This window comes from Cryptomeria japonica, chromosome 2, assembly GCF_030272615.1.
Source record: "Cryptomeria japonica chromosome 2, Sugi_1.0, whole genome shotgun sequence".
Lineage (NCBI taxonomy): Eukaryota > Viridiplantae > Streptophyta > Pinopsida > Cupressales > Cupressaceae > Cryptomeria > Cryptomeria japonica.
In genome coordinates this window covers 649701577-649725944 of record NC_081406.1, presented here as the reverse complement: position 1 = coordinate 649725944, position 24368 = coordinate 649701577, and the positions used below count along the sequence as shown (strand labels likewise).

The 24368-nt window shown below is 38.3% G+C and overlaps 1 protein-coding gene across 1 annotated transcript in view; it reads left to right on the top strand.

The window, feature by feature from the left end:
- LOC131054531 (SUMO-activating enzyme subunit 1B-1) overlaps positions 1-24368 on the top strand; it is a 185673-nt gene that overhangs the window by 134058 nt on the left and 27247 nt on the right. Inside the window, exon 6 of the mRNA XM_057989064.2 lies at positions 7848-7964. Within this exon, the coding sequence (XP_057845047.1) occupies positions 7848-7964 (117 nt within the window). The remainder of the gene's footprint in view (positions 1-7847; positions 7965-24368) is intronic.

The window sequence follows — 24368 nt, the reverse complement described above, 5'->3', positions numbered from 1 at the left end:
ACACTTTATAATAAAAACTAGTAAATATATAGAATTAAGGCTGCTCCTTCATGAAGGGCCAGCATGTCAAGAACCCACTAGTATGGTAAGTTTAGAATCCACTAGGGGAATGCTGCTTGGTCTGTTATGCTGTAATTAACACACACACACACACACACACACATATATGTATATGTGTATATATACATATATATAATAATATATATATATGTACACACACACACACACACACACATATATACATGTATGTATGTATGTATTTTGATTCGTGATATAATGTTTCGAGTGGATGCAAAAGAAGAGCTCCTAATTGACATCACTTTTCTAACTTGTAACCAATTAAGGTTTTGAGCTCAACAAAGGTACATGCTTCCATTGAAGAACCTTTTTTCCGAACAATATAATCTTCTGCCCACTGTCCTAATCCACAGGGTAAAGAGTTCAGATTGAACTGTTTAGTGGTAAGGTCCTTAGTTTTGTTAGCCATTATCATATACTTTTCAAAAGCAATATTATATTCATGAAATTTTCCCAAATTTTAATATACTTTTCAAAAGCAATATTATATTCATGAAATTTTCCCAAATTTTAAAGCTTCATGGATAGAAGTATTTTTTGTGCTACTAGAGGAAGATTTCTCCCGTCTCCACAATATAAGTTGATAATCAGGAATTTGAATTGTTGGAAATCAATTGTAAATATTTCATTTTTGCCCATATCAATCTGTTTGATCATGACCTGCTTTTCATCTATCTCTGTTGTAGGACCATCATTTGGTAAGTTATTCCACCGTTGTCTTAGTTTTCCTGAGAGCAATCTTATTGCATACATGACCTTTTCTATTTCTATCCATTGATTGCCTTTAGTATCAAAGAAATTTTCTTAAGTATCAGGCCATGTATAGATAGTATCATATGGGTCCACAATTTTGTCAATATTGAGAATATATCCTGATGTTGTTTATGGCCTAAGTTGCTCAGGTTTTGAATTTTCCGTAATGGCATCTTTCATCTCAAAATCATATTCTATAGCTACTTTATTGAAGGTGGTTCCTAGTCTTGTAAAGACATTCTGAAAAATCTAAATTCAACTCATCCTCTGGATTATCTTAAAGACTATATACAAAATGAGCATCATCAGACTCAGAATCAACTATCATTTGAACCATAGTTACAAGACTCAGACTCGGCTCAAACTCGGCAAGCTGATTTTTGACTCGGACTCGGACTCGGACTCGACACCCGGACTTGACAAAGGCTCAGCAAATTGAAAAACCCAAGAAATTCAAAGATTTTTAATGATGTTAAACTTCTTTTATGTATTTTATAATAAATAAACCTCAAAAACACAATAATCTTATCAAATAGAAACTACTTGGAACACAAACACAAGTTTACATTCATCTCATAAGTATAAATGCAAATTTTAGGCTCGAGCTGAAGGAAATAAGCTAAACTAAATAGCACATTATAAATATAAATAGTGTCAAATGTCTACAAAATTCATGGAATATGAAATCCATGGCATCAAAAGGTCAAAACATATATCAACATAAAAGCTAGAGCCTAGAAGTCTAAGGCTTAGAGGAGCCAATACATTCTATTTTAATTTTTAAAGTTACAATGCTCCTCTAAGCCTTAGACTTCAAAGGAGCATTGTAAGTAGAGAATCCTAGAAGTCTAAGGCTCTAAGGAGCATTGTAAGTAGAGGAGCCTAGAAGTCTAAGGCTCAAAGGAGCATTGTCACTAGAGAACTCATTATCATCTCAAGTACATGTAGAATGTATGGTCATTGCACGAGCATGTTTTGTTTATTTAAATTTACACATACCACTTCGTTATTTTCCAGTGTGTTGTATATGAATCTGGGTAGAAAGAATTAGTTGTTTAACCAGATGAACTAATCTTAGATTCCTTAAATAGGTGGTTTACCATGGTGCAATCACTGGAAACAATGTGTGTGGTTCATTCTTGGTAGTGGCTTAAGCGTCTCCACAGGTGAAGAAATCATTGTGCAAGTAGTTCATGATGCAGTTAGTATCCAATACTGTGTGAGAAGGAATGTCCCTGGAAGTGAAGAATGTTGCAGACAAATCAGCAGTGCAGATCTTAATTTGTTCGTAAAACCAGAAATAATTGCTTTATGATGTTATATGGAGCCTAATTAGACTCGGAGGTTAAATTTTCCCCCCTTTTATAGACGCAGTTTCCCCCCAAATAATTCAACGGGGGTTTGGGGGCAATGCCCCTAAGACGGGGTGAAGGGGCAGCACCCCTTGTGGGGTCCAGGGGCAACACCCCTGGCACGCCCCCTGTCGCGATACAGGGTGAGGTCGAGGGGTAGCACCCCCGAAAGCTCAAACAACTTTTATTATTTTATAAAGGCATCGGGATTTAATTTTTCTATTGGACCACATATTCTAACCCTATTTTTTGTAAACTATAAAGTATAAACTATAATTTTTTTTTTGGCTTTTTTTAACCTTGTTGGGTGGCAGAGTCTTGGGCTAGAGACTCAGCGAGTCTATGCAGACCCGGCCAGACTTGGCTGAGTCTGAGTTCAGGCTCCTCTGGCCTCGACAGCGACATAGGTGACCCGCCTCAACACTCGTCGAGTCTGGGCCAGACTTTGCGAGTCTTGTAACTATGATTTCAACTGAATTTTCTTCCCAATCAGATGCTCTTGTTGCACAACCAGGTTCATACATGTACATTTGTTCAAAGTTTTCAGTATCAACATTCAATTCTTCTAACCAATCCCTCTCTTGTTCCTACATAGCTAAATTATGTTCCTTAACCTTTGGCATTGTTATTACAGGAGCTTTTAAGGCAGATGTAGAAGAGATTAGTTTTTCTTTTCCATATGAGAATATGCCTTTTCTTCTTTGAACTATTGACCTTTTGGGGTTTGGTGGTTCTATTAATATTTTTCCTTTCTTTTTCTTGTCTTCTTCAGAGGAGCTATCATAACCGACTTGAGTTGTCCTGATTTTCTTAGTTATCATTCTGATTTTATCAAGTTTTTTTGAGACTAAGTTACTAACTCAATCATGGACTTTGTGCTTTCAACATCTTGCTTTTTGTCTCGTTTGTGGTCAAGTTGGTTGTCATATGATTTGTGTATTTAGCTTTCTCGTCTGGTTTGGCTAGTTTACATGGTTTGAACTATTTGCTGAATATTTCACACTTGAAATGTCAAACTAGAAGTATCATTCATTATTGAAGAAGACTGTTGTTCTAATTTTGCGATTGAAGAGTCTATTTTCAAAGCAAGTTGATTTACTTATGCTACTTTCGCATAACTACTACTGACAATATTTACAGAATTTTTATAGTTTACTGCCATATCATCTAAGTTTTCTTGTGCAGAGATCATCCACTGGGCCATCCAATTTTGTTGGGCCTTAGAATTCTTTTGTGTTTTCTCAATTGCAGTATGAAGTCTTGCTTCATATCTGCTGTAATGTCCCCTTCTCCATAGTGATTAGTTCAGTGGTCCATTGGCCTATTCTGGAGACCCGTAGGCTATTTGGAAAGGAGAATTAGGGTTTCCAACTTTTGTGGAGTTCTGCTCAAGCTTTTTAGGGTTTACCAGATGGGAATTCTTTCGTTCTGTCTATGGTTTCCTTCTGGGTTTTTCATGAGCTCCAGGGTGGCATAACATGCATTTGATTCTTTGGTAAGTGAGAACTTACTATTTTTAGTAAGTTAGGGTTTGCCTGTTTGGATGATGTTGTCTTACTGAGCTTTCCAAGCTCTTTCTCCGGGTGCGAAGATCATGTTTTTTGGAGGAGTATTCCATGACTTACTATTTTTAGTAAGTGGCAATATTGAGCAATTCTATTTTTAGCAGTTTGGACAGGGTCTTGTTCCTGTAGTAGTTCAGTGGTCTTCATTGCTCAACTTCATTCTAGATTTTGTTGATAATCAGTATTGGAGTCATAAGTGATTTAATTAAATATTATTTCCTTATCCTAAGGTTTAATATTTAATTATTCTATTATTGATTAATGATATATTGGGCGACTTAGGAAAAGACATATTTATATCTAATATCAATGTTATATTTCCCTAAGTTAGGCGTTGAAATTTGCAGAATGCATTAAGTTATTGTTCAAGACTTAGGCAAGTTCGAACTTGTTTAATTATTGGTTAAAATGCAACTTGGGCGCCCACCTTAGGAAATGGAATGAAATGTCATTTGGACGCCATATGTTAGTGAAATGAAATGAAATTTGGAGAGGTGAATTTGTGAGCATTTACATTTGAATTTTTGAGGGAAAAAACTATAAATATAGGTGCTTGGCCTCCCATTTGGATATCTTATGAAATTGCATTGTTATGCTGCTGGTTTGGTGATTGAAAATTTGAGCTTCGAAGTGTGGATTCCTAGCTAAGTCTCAGTTTCGTACTTGGAAGACAGTTTCTAGCTGTGTTTCTGTAATTCCAGTGTTGTCCGTGAGGGTTTTGCAAATTGTGGAGAATTTTGTGTGGATTTTGGAGTGTTTCCTTGTTGCTGGTCGCGGAGTTGCTGAAACCATATTATGCTCATACCTCTTGACCAAGTGATTGCATCGTTCTGGGTATCGGCTCTTTGGAAGCGTATTGGGAAGACTATCATTCTCCTATCTTGTCGTGGATTTTGGTGTTCATCACAATTTTTGGTTGCAAATCAAAGTTTTCTTCTCTAGTGCCATTTTCAGACTTGCCTTGGGATGTGTGCAACACATTCGGAGCTTCCAAGTTGCGAGTTTGAGGTATTGGATTGGTTGCCTATGTTATATTAGTCATTTTCATTTTATTTGGTGTGATTCCGGTTAATCTTGAGAATGTTATGAGTGTTTTGGTGTTTCCGGTCGTGGCTGGATAGTGTGTTTTCTAGCTTGCAGAATTAGAACAGCAGTACTGTTCAAGTGTGGTGTGATTTTGATAGTGGATTGTTTGAGATCAGCATTAAGCTTCTTATCTCATCTCTTATCTCTATTTTGTAAGATTGTTTTAGTAGTATTGATCAATCATTCTTGTTGTTCTTATTTGTAATTCCCACTACATTCCCACTACATAAGTGGAAGAGGCTGGCTTAGCCGCCTTCTTGCTTTGTAATTCAGTTTATGTACTCAGTCCTCCCACTGAATAAGTGGCCGAGTGATAAGTTTTATGCAATTGTCCTCCCGCTGAAAAATGTGTGTCATGTCCCCTCGATAGATATATATGAAGCAATTATTATTTATTAATTAATATAATATAATATATATCTATCAATGAATGATTATTTGAATTTATTAAATCTTTATTTTTTATTAATTTTATCAATAATAATCTTCTTGAAATATTTAAATTAATATTATATTACATAAATTATAAACAAATATGGTGATGTTGATTATTTACTTAATATATTTGGTATAGTAGTTGATTAATTATTTATTCAATTTTATTATTTATTTTATGCAGCGATCAAGCGATTAAGATCATTAAAAAGGCAATGATAATATGCTCTAAAGTGCAGTGATTAAGAAGAGACTAAATGAATGCTGTAGGTATGAAAGTGGCATCCAAGTCTGCACTGTCCATATAAAGAAATTGATGAACAACTACTATGCATATATTAAGAGTTACAGTTTGTTTAATAACAAGGATTAAGAATGTTAGCCGACTAATATTATTTTGAGTGCTAAGTAAATCGATTTGCTTGTCAAGAAAGGTCAGTGATCATATAGCAAGTTAGCAAAGCCTGATAATGTTTTATGCAGAATAACAGTATAGAGTCTAGACTGCAATACATATGACAGTCATATTTAATATAGTGGCAGACCATGTCAGATCTGTCTGCCTTTATAGCCAAAGTTATACTACCAACTTATGTTTTTAAACAGTGGTGATATCAATGATTTATATAAAAAGGTAATTAGAAAATACATTAGTAATTGGTAATATAATTTTATATATATATATATATATATATAAGATGTCATAATCGGAAAATAATATTAGATTGAAAAGACCAGAAAGAACTCTTAAGCTAATAGTCAATAAGAGGAATAATATATGGGAGTTTATTACAGACAAGAAGGGATCAGCAAGAGCTTCTGTCACAACCACGTAAGAGTGGAGGTATTCACCATTTTACAAGGTATAGGCATACACACATATATGTTTATAATAGATCTGTCATAGGTGATAGATCACGAATCTCTTTGATAGAGTTATAGTCTTATAATTATATTGTCTCATGTATATGTACCAATATATAAATGTATGTATGCAGGATATATGTATGTTTGTAGGATCAATAATGGGAATTAAGGAATATGTAAATTTAGGCATAAATTATGGATTGAAAGATGATAATGAATTGTAGAATGTTATATGAATAATGTGGCTATATGATGGAGGCTATTGGGAGGAAATTCCCTTAGCCTAATTCAGGGATTATGATAATCCCTGGTAGGCAGTATATACTGAGTATTTATATGCATATATGTTATGGCTTGGGTGTTAAAAGCTCACCCAAGAAGAGACAGATCTGGCCGGTCCTCTCTGGTAGACTTGGATGATGAGAATCATGAGATGCATCATCCAAGGCAAGGAACTGATCATATATGATGGTCTTCCTTGGTAAGCTTGGATGTAAGATGTTGCATCCAAGACAGGAATCGGATTATCCATCGATTTCTTGGTATGGCTTGGAACCAAGATGGGTTCCAAGAAGGCGAGCATCACAACCACCTAAGGACATGTCCCAGTATTGCACTCGTATCCTTTCTATTAAATAAGAATTGAGATTAGTTTTCAATTAAGTAATTGAAGTTTAATTGCAAATTAGATTATATATATATATATATGCAGTCTGTTTTGCAGGATAGTGATCCCTAACTAGTAGGGACATTACAATGCGGTAGAGTGATTGAGTTTCAGTTTCTTGTTATTTCCGTTGGCTGGTTTACCGCCAAGAGTTCAGTTTCTATCCTGCTATAAAAGGGGCTAACTTGCCACCCGTGCATTGTAATTTCAGTTTGATTTATGGTGCTAACGATCCCTGGAAGACCGTATGCTCTCACCCTCCTAGATTGGGCTCTCTGTGAACAAAAGGTGGAAGAGTTCCCTTTCAGCAGTTTGGTTTATTTCTCTAACCTTAACGGGTTATGGTGTTTGCTTGTAACTCTTCTTGCTAAAAACAAAAACAAAATAAAGGGGAATATTACATCTACCCACAGATTTTTATCAGTATTTATTACTGTAAAGGTTTCTGGAGTTGGTCATCTACCTGGTTTATAACCAATAATCTCTTTTTCCTTCTTATCCTCAATTGTATACTTGATTTTCTTTTCTGTACCAGCTCTTGGAAGATGTTGGATGTCTAGTGTAAGGCAATGCCAGTCTGGGGCATGGGAATGCGTCCATGTATAATGCAGTATATAAAGTTATAAACCTTCAGGGGAAAGTGTCATATCGCCTTCTAACTGTTGCACTATTGTTGGGGTGCTTAGTGACTGTTTTTGCAGATTACTTGCTGACAAGTACCAGTTTTCATAATGCTTCCAGTTTGGGTTTTTTTTGTTTGTTTGAAGACTTGACTCAATGTGGCATTTTGTCTCTAATTGAGAGCTAGAAGTACTTTTAATCCAAATAAATGGATTTTTTAAATATGCTTCCCAAGCACAAAGATATTTTATATGTTTACCATAGCTGTCTAGCAATTAATTCTTGATGATTAATGGTTAATTAGGTTTATATGTCTATTTTCTTTTTAGTTGTTGATTTTAGATGTTTCTTGTGCTATTCGTCTGCTTTATGTATGCTGATCACAATGATTGAAGTTGTAATTGTTTGTTTTTTGTTTTGTAGAAGAAAGTGAATGAATTGTGCCGCAAGAGGCCTCAAAGAGTTGCATTTTATTCAGTTGACTGCAGAGGTTCTTGTGGAGAAATATTTGTTGATTTACAAAATCACACATACAATCAGGTATTTTCATATTCATCCATTCAGTAACTTGCGGTAGCCTATAAGTATCCTCCTTTTAAGTTTTTAGTATCACTAATGCAAGATGAAATTAAAGTACAAAGTAACTAGGAGTCTTTAAAGACTTTATTTGTCCTTTTTATTTATATAGATAATTGTCATTTTTTATTTAAAAGATGTATAACTTGATTTCCAAAATTTTACTTGGGTGTATCTTCCAGAAAAAATAATATTTTAAAATTTTTATTATGTTATGAATGATTATTAATAGTTATACATAAAACAAAATCATCCGCAAGTGTTTTGAGTGGAAATTCAATGAATGTTTCTCTAGTGGTTCAAGAAATGTATAAAAAAATAAGCATATATATACAAAAATATATAAATACTTTAGGCTCTTAGGATATCTTAAAATATGGTAGTGGGAGGTGGTCCTAGTCAAGGCCTTTTTTAGAAAGTCCACTTGCTGTACTTTTACTTGATTCTAAGCTGAGTGTGGAAGTGGTTTTTAGAATGGAAAAGGGTTAGTAAGAGACTTAGATCTATATGGGAATGCAGTGGCAAAGATGGGTAACCAAATCAGAGCTTGTGGGTAGATCTTTTGAAGAAAAATAGCAGTAGCTTGGGTGGGGTGGACCCTTAAAAACGGAATGGCAGTGACTCAGACTAGTCTATGACAATCGAACATAGAAATAAAATCAAAGGATTTTCATTTAAAATACCAAATGTAGCTGTGGATGGAGCTGCTAGGAAGATGGAGAGTTGGTTGGTGGCTAAGTTTTTGGGCCCTAGGCGAAACATTGATGTTGTCAAATCTTGAGCAGCAAAGAAATGACATGTTAGAGGGCATATGGAGATCTCTGTTATGGCCTTGGTAAGTCTTTTTGATTTCTTTATCTTGCCAGGAAGATGTAAGCAACACATTGATTGCAGACCCATGCTTCCTACAGAGAAATGGTTTGCTCCCTAGTAAGTGCTCCCCTTGATTTGATTCATCAAAGGAGAATGTTAACATTGCACCTATTTGGGTTAGTTTGCTAGGGCTCCCTATGGAATATTTTTTAGAGGAGTTTCTTCGTGGTATGGCCACCTCTTTGGGAAATTAATGGTGATATATTAGGTAACTTGATCTATAAAATGTTTGTTTTGCTAGAATTTGCATGAACAAACTATTTGGGCTTTCTTCTCCATTCAAAAATCTCTGAGTTCTAAGTTTGTAGAGTCATGCTAATCAATTGTCTTTGAAAACTCTTACTTTGCTTGTATTTTGAGCACTAGCCTAGTCATCTTGTAAGGAATTGTCTCTTGAGAAAGGTTGGGGTTAGAGATAAGGATTTTTTGAGGCCCATTTCTTAGTTGTTGAGCTTCCTACTATGGGGTTTCAGTCTTTGGTTAGAGACCCTTCCATGTGTAGAATAGGGAGAATTGATACCACTATGTTAAGTTGTGATGCAGTTTTTGTGTGTTCCCTCATCTGGTTCTCCTTTTGACTTGGTGAATGGAAGTGGGGGATGTATGATGCCCAAGAATGGTGTTGTTGTTTGTTTCATTTTTGAGGCCTCTCTAACTCTTAAAGGGTTTAAGTTGGTGGATCAAGTGTCCCCTTGACTCTTGGTTTGAGTGCGGTAGCATTGTTGGATTCTAGTAGCAGTCCTATTGGAAATTGTTCTCCTTTGAAGGTTGTTGAGAAGGAAGTATCAACATTTAATTTTTTGGAGAGGGATAGGCAAGGATGTGGAGTTCGTGAGACTCCTTGGGGAGTTGGTGTTGAGTGTGTCGTTGTGATGGCTTCCCCTGCTATAAGTGGGTTTAGGAATGAGGATCCTTCATCATCTTTGCGTGTTGGTTCAAATGTTGTTGTCTTGCTACAATCGTTAGGATGCATGGAGGGTGCCTTTTTGCTTTGGTCTAAAGTTTATTGATAATTCAGCTGCTTTTTTAATTTGGAAGAAGGCTAGGTGGAAGGTCGAGACTGTTAAAAAGTTGCCTCTGATTTCTTCAAGATTGATGAAAATAGGAATTCCAAGAAGCATGTGGGTATTGGTTCTGATGCAAAAATAGTTCAGACCAGTCTCAAAGATATTCAAGACAGGGAAATGTTGAGGTGTAGCATATGGAAGCTGTAATGTCCCCTTTCTAGCTAGTCATCAGATGATATGTCGTTAGCTCGTTTTTCTATGGTCTCGAGGGCTAACTAGGACATAGAAGGGATCTAGGAGGATTTTGGCCTAGGCAATTTCAGTTTCAGTTCAAACCGAGCTCGTTTGATGGATTTTTGGAGGGACCTACTATTTATAGTAAGTCATTAGTTGGCTCAGTGAGTCCAAATTTTTCATTATTGGATTCGGAGCGTGTCGGCGAGACCTTTCCGAAGAGCTATTGCACATGGTATTTTGAGTTTGATTGATAATATATTTTAATGCCTGAAGTTTATTCAATAAAGTGACTTTAAAATTAAAAAAAAAATATAATATAAGTTATAAAGTTATAAAGTCACTGTATATTATGTTGAAAAATGGTCTCCCTAGGCTGAGTCAACCTAATGAGGGGACATGGGACTCAAGTAATTAAAAATTTTAAAATATGGAGCTTGTTTAGTCCCACATTGCCGGTAAGATGTAAAGGCCTCTTGGTGAAAAGGATAAATAGAGGCAGTGAGTGTTTGCTAAGCATGCTTGGTTGATTTATATTTCTATTCTATTGGATTTTCGCTGGAGAATCTGATTGAAGGGCTTGGAGGTCGAAATCCCTCTTTGCTAGCAATTCCTACTCTGTTGGGAAACACAGTCTGGTAATTTAATGGAAACAATAAGGTAAAATCAGAAGTTTTGCATTGAAGTTTCATGGTTGCATTGCCTGGAAGGTTCGATTTGTGTATTGAGGTTTGGTTTCCAAGTGCGTTTGCTGTTGGACACTCCTTATAGCTGGCTGTACTCATCACTCATGGGTTGCACAACCTCTTGGTTGAGCCGTACACACCTGTAGAGGCGGATTTACATGTGCTGAAAGTAGTGGCAAGCTGGGCGTAGAGATTTGGAGAGAATCGGCAGGGTTTCTGGGCTCATATTATCTACTGCACACTATAGCCGTACCAGTCCATTATACTGGAACAGCACCTGGGGCGTCTCAACACACAGTTGCTGATGTATTGGTTGGGAAACTTACTTTCCAGTGTGGCCATTAAGGATTTGGAGTTTTTAGAGACATAAATATCATTTCCAGAATTTGCACTTGACATCTTGGATGCCTAGTTGGTGCTGGTCTGATTTTCTGAGTGTTATTCTTCATGGTGGGAGACTATTCCAAGTCTGCAAATTAAATTAGTCTAATTTTCAGAAAATTGTTCATTGATATCTGATTTGTAATTCTTGAGAAAGTTCTATGAGGTTTTAAAAGTTTGTGTTGTCAGCCCTTAATTTTCTATGATATGTTGCAAGTATCATGCCTATGTTTAGCATACTATTTTGATTGCAAATCTGAAAGTATCAATCAACAAAAACAAAAAAAGAAACAAACACAGAAAACAGTCGTAATGCTGAATGCATGCCAAGTGTTTGACGAAAGGTCAAACCACACAAACTGAGGTTTGAAGTGCAGAAAGGACAAGGACCGTTTTAGTGGTATCAAAGCTAAAGTTCCTGCCAGCCTTTGGGTGATTGAGGAAGCTGGATATCAGTTCGAAGCATGGCAACAGAAGATAGGAAACCTTTGGCAAGTTCACTGTATGAAGTAGGTAGCAAGCTTAGTAATCAATTCCAATCAAGGGATGAGATCTTGAACACACTTAAAAAGGTAGAGGAATGTTTGCTCCTTGTTGAGCAGTCACCTTGTGAAGTGATACAGATAGCTCTAACTCCTATAGTGACATCCCTGAATCAACACAAGTGGTGGAGACATCCAGATGATGAGATTAAGTTGGTGGTTACTTCTTGCTTATCTGAGATCATGAGGATTATAACTCCTCTAGTACCTTATGATGATGATACAATGAAAGAGGTAATGCAACTGATTGTGGAGAGTTTACATGGGTTACATGATGCCAGAGCCCCTACGTTTGGTAAGAGGGTTAAAATTTTAGAAATTGTGGCAAGGACTAGATCATTTGTCCTTATGTTGGATCTCCAATGTGATAAGTTGATTCTTCAAATGTTTCATTGTTTTATTGCTGTAATTGGGAAATGCCATCTAGACAAGGCGAAGACAGATATGTTCAACATCCTGTCCATGATCCTAGATGAAAATGATGGTGTTTGTAAGTAGTTGCGGTTTGATTTGTAAGACATTTGTAGAAGAGAGCTGCATGTTTCAGCTGCTAACTATGATCTCTCAAGAAGTTTGGTTGAGCTGAAGATTGATAAGTTTAGGGGACAACTTACTACTAGAAAATTGATCTCTTTGGGCTTACAGGTTTCACCTTCTCTTCAGGGAAGAATCGATTTAGATGTTGAGAAGAAAGTCACAACTAAAAACACATCCATTTCTATGCCTGATGAAAGTAAAAAAGAGAATGACTTCCATTTAGTTAAAGAGGATATTAGGGAGGTAGAGTCAATCAATGCAGGTGAGAGGTATTCAAAACTCATCATTGGTGAATTGCAGATTATCATTGATAAAAAGGGAGAATAGAAAAACTTCCTTGATGAGTTTTCTTATGTTCACAATATTGCTCCAGTAGAACTACATGACGAGAGCATGCCACCTTCCAGTGAATCAGCTAAGTGGGATGATGAGGGCATGGAGCAAACTGAACCCTCTTGTATTGAGACACTTAATCAGGGCATTGAGGATATTTCTATAGGTGGAATTAGTGCTGATCTAATTCCAGTGCATAACATGTGCATATGAGACGTTGCAAAAGAAGTATGTCAGTCACAATCAAATGCTTCTTCATGTCAAGCAAAAATTATTCATACCCCCTATAGTCCGCAACGTTTGTGGAATCAATTGACGATGAATGAGGACGGGATAGTGGCAGCTTTATCTCATCATGATCAAATGCATAAGCTGGTTGAAAACTTCCTTTGGACGATTCAGTTAAAGAGAAGACAAAAGTGAATTGGAGTGGAGTCTTCTCTTGATGGTTTGCAGAAGATCAAAGAGGGACTAGGAACAATGAAGACAAACTATTTACATCTTCTTTCAGATCGTGATCACCTTCTCAACCTAGTTGAGATCTATTCAAATGCATTGAGAAGGAAAGAGGAAGAAATCAATAAACTTTGCTTACAATTGAGCATGGCCTACTTTTCCCCACACAAAGTGGGAAATTCTATTGCAGGTCCATCGGTGGTCCATGAGTATGATGCAAGAACATTGGAGGCCAAACAAATCATTGAGGGGATTGATGAAATCCTTAAGTTTGAGAGGTTGCAATATGACTTCAGCACTCTCCCATTTGATCTCAGTTTACAGTTTGGAGAGGAGCATGTTGGCTATAGTTTTCTAGCACCTTCCTCATGGGTTTTACCTCCTATTTCATTGATTGATGGCTGTCCTATATTGCTGATCAGAATTCTATTAGGTTACACTTTGAGGGCAGCTACTATGGATATGAATAGGGGAGATTGGGATTGTCACTTTGGAGTTGGTGAATGGAGGAATGATGAGTTCTCACCCTCCTTGGGCAGTAGAGACACTTTGCATGTTATCATGGATTTGGTTTACTGGTTACATGGTGCTGTTCTGATCTATGCTAGCAATTTGATAGGAGTTGGTATTTGTTTTTATGCACCTATGTTGGGCATCATTCATATCTGCAGGAAACCACTTTGGGTGGATTGGATTGGCGATGACTCAGACACATTGGATGTGGTTGCAGGCTTAGGCATCCTCGAAGAATTGTGTACAAGGTCTCACATGGGTTCTGTTGAGATTATCATTGGGCAATCTGGTCAGGAGGTAATGATACCTTTCGAGTCTTGCACGTTGGACTTTAGTACTGTTCCAACCACTATCCAGGCAATGGATTGTACTCATGATGGTAATGTTGATGCAGTTGTTCTTCCTGCGTTGAGTTGCGAGTCATCTTTTGTTGTTGCTAGCATGGAGTGGAATACAGATGACCACTCTAATTTTCCATTAGTGTAGGTAGGAGCGTTTCACCTCAATTGCATATTGAGGTGTGCTCATAAGTTTACCTTTAGCCCATCTACACAGGGTTTGACTATGTCATTGATGGCACGGAAAGGTGAATTAGGTAAGGAGTGTTCGAGTTCGCTCTGTTATGACATATTACTAATGACAGGTGACGAGCCCAAGTTTTGCAGGTCTCTCACTTTGTTCTCACGAGCAGGTGTTTGGGATTTGGTTCGATTGGATTGTAGAGATTGATAGTGTAGTGCAGAGTTAGTGTGGTGGACTTATACCTTGTATCAGGGAATCACGGTGTGGTAAAATTTTTGCCACTACCCCCTATTTCAGAATATATAGGAGACCATTACAATTGTTGTAGGTGGATTGTGATGTCCCCATCTAAACCATCAAAACATGATAATGCTTGCTCTAAAATAGAATTTAATAATAAATAATAATACCAAATAAATGAATAGAATGAACTAAATAAAATCTTAATAATAATAATAAACAAGATTTAATATATAATTTATATTTATTAAATACTAATATTAATTTCATATTTATCAAATATCAGTAGCAATCTGTGTAATGTCCCCATTTTTTTTGCTTTTTATGAAGTTTTAGCCTTTTGGCTAAGTGGAGAAATAAGGAGAAATTAATTAATTAATTTCTTATAAAGTCATGAAATAAATTAAAAATTAAAAAGGTTGACTTTATATTTGATTAATTAATTAATTAATTAGTGACTTAAAATAAAATAATTAATTATAAAGTCACTAAAATGAAATAATATTATTTCTAGAATCCTCTAGAAGTTTATGAGACGTATGGAGAAAAAAGATAAATAGAGGATGAGCCTCATTGTAAGATCATGGGAGATTTGGATTATGGATTTGATGAACTGACTGATGCTTTGCATTAGTTGAATCTCTGAGGACGCAAACCTTCAGCAGATTGATAGAAGGGCTGGACGAAACCCTAGTTCTTTATCTTGGGAGTGGGTTCGTGACGAAATTTACATCAGTGCCTAATTTGTGAAGTCTTCTTTCGAAGACAAATTTGCAGCTGAGAGAGGAAGACATTTCAGTCTTTCTCATTTGTGCTACATTGGTGGCCAAGGGCCAATTTCTACTTGGGATCTTATTGGAGATATTTGTGGCATCAAGTGTCTTCAACAGTGTTGCCATTGTGGAGCTGATTGTACTACACTTTTTCTGAGCTATTGTCACAGTAATTTTCAGACTTCATAATTGTGAAGAGGTGCCACGATTTTGTCAAAATAACCTATATTGGTGCATCGATTCTTATTAGGCATGATAGGTGATTTCTTTGAAGACCTATTGAAGGATATTTTGAATTGACATTGCGAGTTTACTGTAACAAATTCCAGGTCTGAAGCAAGTTCGTGTTTCCCTCACCTTGTCCACGATTTTGATCATATCTTGTCAAAAAGCCATCAAATCGTCCCACTAAGGTCATCGATAAATTGGGAGGAAATTGGTGATTCCTTTTGAGTCAATTTGAGGGTGAATCGTGGAGGAATCAGGGACATTTCAGTCAGAAACCAAATCGTAGCAGTCAGCATCTTTCCTTCCATTCTGCTCACAACTCCTTCATTTGGCTTCGAATCACTTTAATAAGGACAGCGCTATCTTGGTAGAGGACAGGCGAAGATGTTGGGAAGGAGATTATGGACTATCAGCTGAACATTTAGCCTACAGTCTGACCTCCATGAGCAGCAGGGGCGATTCTGAAAACACCTCATTATTGATGTTGGAGATGGCTCAACAAACTGGATATTGATGGCTTCTTCATCCTTGCATCAAGGCGCCACAACCAGGTTCTTTTGCTGTTCACTCAAATGAATGTTTGATGGTATTTATGTATGAGTTCATGGCTATCTTGTACTCGGAAAACTATGAGCTAATAGTAGGTTGAGTCTGGTTCATAATATTTTTTTTGTAAGAACCTATTGGGTACATCTTTTTGGATAGAAAGGAAAGAATGAGCTGCTTCTCTATACATGTTCTTTTCTGAGGATGTATTGTTTGACATAATGACACTTAGCTGAAAGTGCCCATTTATGAGTCTAAATTGTATAGATCATTGTAAATCAGTTGTCTGTTGCATATTGGGATATCATACCTTCATTGCAGCCACTTGTAGTTGTCCACTGTGAGGAATATGTGATTGTTCAGTCTCCAAACCAAACTGAAATTTCCGAGACATCATACCAGCAAGACATAAATTTATAACAGCAGGTTGGATAGACAATTGTTTGTAAATATTCCTTGTATTTTCAGTCATACCAGTAAAGGGGATATTACAATTTGCATAAAGAATTGCATAGCAATGAAAGGGAGTAATAAAGGCAAACACATATGGAACCTAAATGAAGACATATGGCCAGCCACGTAAGCAATATCCAAAAGTAAATTAGGCCAGATGGAAGATTATAATCCCTGCACCCATAGTCAAATTCCGCACAAAGAAACAAATGCAGATCGGTGGAGTATCGAAAAGTATTGGAAAGTAAAAGTCTACTGAATAATAAAGATAAGATGTAATGTATCCATATACGATTATCATACAAGAATATCATCGACCAAGGCAAGAATAATAGACGATGCTAGGTATAAGGAACACGATAATAACCAGCCAAACATCAGAAATAAATATATCCACTGCTAAATGACGACGATCAGAATACACAACAACTCTTGTTTGCAATATCGGTTGAAAAGAGAAGACCATCTATCTTTGAGGGATACATGATATTGTCAAAACATAAATTATATTCATCGATAAGTGGACCAGTTATATTAATCACCGGTTAGTAGGAAGATTAATTATATCTGAATGATTAACACAAGATGGATACAGCGGATAGCATTAATTATGAAAGGTTGCAATGAAGGAAGGCGATCACCATGATAATGAGTCACGTCTCATCCACTGTGATGTCCCCTTCCTGTTGACATCAGATATTCTGTGGGATTAGCCTATTACTGACCCTTCCAGTGGTCAGAGTTTTGTAGGTTTGGCTTCCGTTTGGCTTCTTTCGGACTCCATATGTTCAACTTACTATTTATAGTAAGTCAGGATTTGATAGAGAGCGACCCTTACTAATTTTAGTAAGGCGTTTGGTCATGTGCAACTTCATCTGCTTAGTCCCTGTTTCAGATAGTGTTCAGAAATGTGGAATAATATTGAAGATATTAAATAAACATTAATGATTAAAAGTTTATATTATAAAGTTATAATATAACTTTATGTTATAACTTAATGAAGGGTCATTTCATCATGCGTGGGGGCCATATTATTTAATTACTTGTGGCACATAAACCAAAGTTGTGCATTTAATGATGAGTTTAAAAGATTATTTCATTTAAAGTCATTAAACGACATTTAATGCCTTATTGCCGAAAATCGAACCTTCATGGGGAAAATATATATAGCTTTTGAAAAGAAAAGAGAAGGCATTGATTATTGTGTTTTTTGAACTTGTTGAATTCGATGACAAGAAGAAACCAGGGTTTCAACCTTCAGCCATTGGGAAGCCAATAATTCTTCATTGAGCAACCATTTGAGGGAGTGAAATATCTCCTGAATTTGGTCTTCAGGGAGGGCTTCATTCTAAAGTTCTAATTGTGCAAATTGGTGAATGATTTATTTGCTTTTTGAGCCAAACAATCGAATTAGACTGTAAGGACAGAATTCTGCTATAGAGGAGGGATTTGATAATTTATAACAACCAACAATTGGGCCGTACATTTTCCTACAACCGTTGTACACCTGCAAGCTGGCTGTACATCATCAAGTGGTGCAATTTTGTGGAGGACAGCAAATTACCGCTGTCATACAACAGTTGGCGAATCTTGGAAGGCAGAATCGTGAGCAGGAAGATAATAGGAGTGCGGTTGGTACTCCCAGGGCTAATAGAACTCCTACATGCACAGTTGATCAGCCTACTAGGCCAACTTTCTTGAGAGATGAGGAAGGAGGTGTAGGAGAGGATGATGATGCCTTGTTTGTGGACAACGTCATGACAGTGCATGATGAATGGAGCTTATTACCTCCTGATGTCAGAGAACATATGAACTTTGATCAATATATGAGGCAAAAGAGAGAGGCTGCTAGAGTTAGGAAAGACAGAAGGCTACAAAATCAGAATAGGGATTTGGAATATGCCACTAGCAAGTTGACTCTACCAGTGTTCGATGGAAGTGGGAAGGTCACAGCTCGGTCTTGGATATATAAATTGGACACATAGTTCCATTTGCAGCCTATGACTGAGCGAGATGCAATCAAATTTGCTACATTGCATCTTGATGGAGTAGCGAATGATTGGTGGCATAATGTAATGATCACCCTACTGTATAATCTTATCACCTCATATCAGGAGTTCTTTGATCGGTTGGTTGAGCGTTTTGACATGAAGGATCTGGAATCGTATTTCAGGGAGCTTGCTCAGCTTAAGCAGGTTGGGAGTTTAGAGAACTATATTGGAGAGTTTCAGCGTTTGTCTGTCATGGTGACTAATATCTTTGAGCAGAGATTGATTGTATTATTCATTGAGGGACTTCTAGAACCTTTGAGAGGTTGGGTTAAAGCTTTTGACCCTCCATCACTGTAAGAAGCCATGAGGAAGGCTAGGAGCATGGAACGCGCAACCCCCAAAAGCAATAGCTCACTTAAAGATATTCCTTCCACGAGCAATGAGAGTCCTCAACCATTTGATGATAAGAAAAAAAAACCAGTAACCATGGTGGATGAGGAGACACGAGAAGAGCTAAGGAAGAAGAAACTATGCTTTTGGTGCAACGAGCCTTATAGCAGAGATCATGACTGCCCTTTGAGGCCTAAGGGAAAGGAAAACCGCGTAATGTGGGCTTATTATGAGGATTCCAACATTGAAAACTCAGATCAGCAGGCTGCAATAGGGGATGATCAGTGTGGAAAAACTACAACCGAGTTAGAGCCTGATGGGAACTTATCTCCTATGGCAATATTTGCAGACGTGCAGGATGAGGTTACCTTCCGATTTAGAGGATCTGTTAGTGGGCAGCGTTGCATTGCTTTGCTTGACACTGGAGCAACGCGTAATTTTATTTATGAGGGATATGTGGCCAGATACAGATTACAGGTAGAGGATTTCAATGGATTTCGAGTTAGAGTTGTGGATGGATATACCCTCATGTGCACCAAACAGATAAGTAGTCTCACCTTATAGCTGAATGATTATGAGTTACAAGCTGATTTTTATGTGGTCAATATGGGTGCAGCGAATGTAGTCTTGGGCATGAAATGGCTCCAAGACATTGGAATATTTACCCTCAATGTACCTAAATGGGAAATGAAGTTTGAAATGAATAATAGGAATTATTTGTTGAGGGGAATTGCGGATGGGAGCTTGCATTCTATCTCTCTCTATAGAGAGGAGAGCAAGATGATAGAACATGGGATCATTGAGGAGGGGTTCTCGTTTGCTCATGACTCTAGGGATTCAAAATGGTATGATTTGGATCAACATAGAGGTATTGTTCAGTTTGTGAACAATCCCTTGTTTGAGATAGACACTACTTGGTCATGTGATAATCCACTCTTCGAGATAGATGATGATCCCTCTTATGACCCCAGTCTTGAGGTGAGCATGGATCGTAGTTTTTGGAATCCTAGCAATGCATCAGGTTCTCAAACAATACTCGCAAAGGAGTTTTCAGCAGTGCACATGGTGAGGAGTGCATACAGTTTCACATTTGACCCTCATATACGTGATTTGTTTCAGATGCACAATTCAGTGGCTCATGTGATGGACAGTTTGTATGACAACATACCTTGTGCCAAGTTTCGTAGCAACCAATATCAGTGTTATGAGTTGCCTCCACTTGAGACTCTTACTCCAGTGACACTTGATGGCGAGAATGAGTTGATCTAGCAGGTTCAGCTTGATGTGCCAGTGTTACAAGAGTCGTTTGATGATAGCAAGGACATTGCACGACTCTTCACTTGGGATCCAAGTGGAGGAGTCTATTTTTCGTCGAGATTGCTTGGGAACAAGCAATTTCAGGAGCGGCGGACTGTGTTGTTCCCTTCCTGTTGACATCAGATATTCAGTGGGATTAGCCTATTACTGACCCTCGTAGGCTAATAAGGTTGGATAGAGGGTCCTTTGAGGGATGCAACTTCTCCAGTGGTCAGAGTTTTGTAGGTTTGGCTTTTGTTTGGCTTCTTTCGGACTCTGTATGTTCAACTTACTATTTATAGTAAGTATTTATAGTAACTCAGGATTTGATAGAGAGGGACCCTTACTAATTTTAGTAAGGCATTTGGTCATGTGCAACTTTATCTGCTTAGTCCTTGGTTCAGACGGTGTTAAAAAATGTGGAATAATCTTGAAGATATTAATGTTTATTTAGTTTAAATAAACATGATTAAAAGTTTATATTATAAAGTTAGAATATAACGTTATGTTATAACTTAATGAAGGGTCATTTCATCATGAGTGGGGACCATATTATTTAATTACTTGTGGCACATAAACAAAAGTTGTGCATTTAATGACGAGTTTAAAAGATTATTTCATTTAAAGTTATTAAATGACATTTAATGCCTTATTGGAGAAAATTGAACCTTAATAGGGAAAATATATATAGCTTTTGAAAAGAAAAGAGAAGGCATTGATTATTGTGTTTTTTGAAGTTGAATTTGATGAGAGGAAGAAACCAGGATTTCAATCTTCAGCCATTGGAGAACAAATTATTCTTCATTGAGCAACCATTTGAGGGAGTGAAATATCTCCTGAATTTGGTTTTCAGGGTGGGCTTCATTCTGAAGTTCTAATTGTGCAAATTGGTGAATGATTTATTTGTTTTTTTTGAGCCAAACAATCGAATTAGACTGTAAGGACAAAATTCTGTTATAGAGGAGGCATTTGATAATTAATAACAGCCAACAATTGGGCCGTACATTTTCCTACAGCTGTCGTACACCTGCAAACTGGCTGTACATCATCAAGTGGTGCGATTTTGTGGACAGCAAATTAAAATCTGAAATCATCTACAAAGGGGCGCTCAGGGGTATCAAAGCAAAACACAGCTACTAGAAGACATTTGGCATCAATATCTGGTTGGCAATAATTTCTAAGCCTATCATGCATCTGCTGCAAGGGCACATTTTATGATAAAAAATTCATATCTGCTAGATGTCATCAATTCGGGTATGATTTGTAACAGCTATATCTGAAATCATTGAATGCAATAGAAAATTAATTGTTTGCTGTTATCAGTCTGCCGTATTTGCTAAACATAGCAAATATGTATTGGAAGTCGCAAGATTGGCAGCGAGCGATGATTTGTTGCAGGTTCACAATATCAGAGAAGAGATTTAATTGGATCTGGTATGCCAAACTGGTCGGTGAGCAAACCCTAGAGCACCAAAGTTCAAACTCACGTGTTGGCGGGAAAGCTCTGATATGTTTGTGCTTATCAAAGATTGAAGGTATGATGATGGTTGGAGGAGAAGAGTGATCCTGAGCAAAGAAGAGAGCAGATAAGACTGAGAAGAGTCAACGAACTCAGCATCTGAAGCAAAGAGCCAACAAGGAAGGTTAAACCGGTGAGAGGGCTTAGCAGTGACTTAACCGGCAAGATCAGAGAAACCAGTAAACTGCAAAGTGAGTTGCAAAGGTGGGAAGCGGTAGTGTTCAAGCCAGCTAGAAGGCAGTGCAGAGTGAAGCAACTGTATGTGTGTATGGGAGAGACGTTCTGACAGGTAGGGAGCAGAGAAAGGATAAACCGGTGGTTGGAGTAACCAGCAGCAGGTATATGATCTGACTATTCATCCAAGAGGTAGAGGTAGAACCGGTGTGTCAGCAGCAGCAGGTGAAGGTGAGCAGAGAGATAGAGAGAGAGAGATAGAAGGAAGGGTAGGAGTCAACCGGTAAGGCAAAGGAGGTGAGAAACCGACAGAGTATAGTGTATGCAGTGATTATTACTTTTGTAATTGATTATGCTCATTATAGATCACTGAGTTGGAGCTTAGTGCAGGGGTTGGTGCTCCTTGGGTTGGTGCCCTAAATATTGTAACCAAGGTTTTCATTGTGAGGCTGGATTGGAGCAGTAGACTCCAGCAACACTTCTCACCGAGGTTTTTCCCATCTTGGGTTTTCCTCGTATATACCGGTGTCATGTGATGTGCCTCTGTGTGATTGCATTGTGAAGTCTTGCATTATCTCACCGGTAGGTTTACTTGTGTTTGCTTTGCTAACCGGTACTCACTCTTAGGATCAAAAGGTTAAAGAGTTTTGGAAAGTGTTATCACAAAAGCTCGCACTCTTGTTGAGCTATCAACTCATCAACCTTGTGAAACATGGAAACAACCCCGAAGTGTGCGACCTTGCGCAAAGGGGTACACACCGCCAACGGGGTTGAATCTCCGGAGAAGGCCGGCTCCCTTCTCAATCCAGGTGTAGGTGTTGAACCAACTCAACACTTCAAAACTAACTCCTAAGCCTATCCTAACAAATTGCAGAGGTAAAGGGAAGAGAGAATGCTTGAAATAAAAGGAGGTGATGCACCAAGAAAAGATAGTTCCTCTCCCTACCGAAATGACACAAAGAATTAACTGAGTAATCCCAATGCATGTATGAAGGTTAGAATCCACTGAATGCCAAGAGGAGAGAAGGTTTCCCACAAGTCACACTCAGAAAAACAAGTTAACACAGCATATATGGAGAGAAGAGCCACAAAACATACACAACATGTATAAGTTGAAGGAAGGCAAGAATGCAATTCCAATTCATTCAAAGGCCAAACTTACAGTTGTAGAAATGCAAAAATAATTACAAGTCTTCAAGAGAAGAGAGGAGCATAGGAAAGCTCAAGGCAACAGGGAGAGAACCCTTTACAATGAGGCTTAACAACCTTTATATAGAAAAAATGGTTACAAGGGTGATCATGACCCCTGCATGTCAGTCTAGAAGTGCAAGGAAGTGCATGCACTTGACTTGTACATGCAAGCAACCTAGCCATACCCAAAAGGGGCAATTCTGAGAAGGTGGATTGACTAACCTTCCAAAGTCAGACATGACATAAGTCACCTAGCATGGCTCCGTACCTCCCTTGATGGAAATCTTGCCAAAAACATTTAATGCACCCTTGTGGTTCCACAAAAAAAGGTGCATAAGTCACCAAAGCTGTCGGAGCATTTAAAGCTTTGAGTGTCAATCACGCCATTCGGAATTGTTGCAAGCCAGAAGTAGTTTGGAAGACTTCGGAGACCTGGGTCGCCGAAGTTGGGGATTTTAGAAGCTCGGACTCTCGAAGTGAGGAAGGCAAGGGAAGGACTTCGAAACCTCGGGGTTCCGAAGTTCCGGGATAGGAGAAAGGAGGGCAGCAAGGAACTTTGGAACCTCAGGGTTCCGAAGAACTTCAAAAGGCTAAGGAGAGAACTTTGGAACCTCGGGGTTCCAGAGTTCCGGGATAGAGAGAGGAAGAGAAGGAAAGGAACTTCGGAACCTCAGGGTTCCTGAGTACCAGAGGAACTAGAGAGAAAAGGTAAAGGGGAAGGAACTTCGGAACCTTGGGGTTTCGGAGAGAAGAAGGGGAAGCGAGGAAGAGAACTTCGGAACCTCGTGGTTTCGGAGTTCCGAAGAAAAGAAGGAAGAAAGGCTAGGAGGGAACTTTGGAACCTGGGAACTTCGAAGTTTCGGAGTTCCGAGGTTGAGGAAGAGAAGACCTAAGAACTTCGGAAGTTGAGGAAACTTCGAAGACCTAGGTCATCGAAGTTGGGGGAACTTCGGAGACCTGGGTCACCGTAGTTGGGAAGACTTGGGAACCTGGGAACTTCGGGGTTCCGGAGTTCTGGGGTTGAGGAAGAGAAGACCTAGGAACTTCAGAGACCTGGGTCATCGAAGTTGGGGGAACTTTGGAGACCTGGGTCATCGTAGTTGGGGGAACTTTGGAGACCTGGGTCACCGAAGTTGGGGGAACTTCAGATACTTGGGTCACTAAAGTTGGGAAGACTTGGGAACCTCGGAACTTCGGGGTTCCGAAGTTGCGGGGTTGAGGAATAAGGAACCTGGGAACCTGGGGGTTCCAAGGTAGAAGAACTAGGAACTTGGGAACCTGGGGGTTCTGGAGTTGAAGACTAAGGAACTTGGGAACCTGGGGGTTCTGGAGTTCCGGGGTAGAAGAACTAGGAACTTGGGGAACCTGGGGGTTTTTGAGTTCTGGGGTTGAAGCCTAGGAACTTGGGAACCAGGGGGTTCCGGAGTTCCGGGGTAGAAGAACGAGGAACTTGGGAACCTGGGGGTTTTGGAGACCTGGGTCA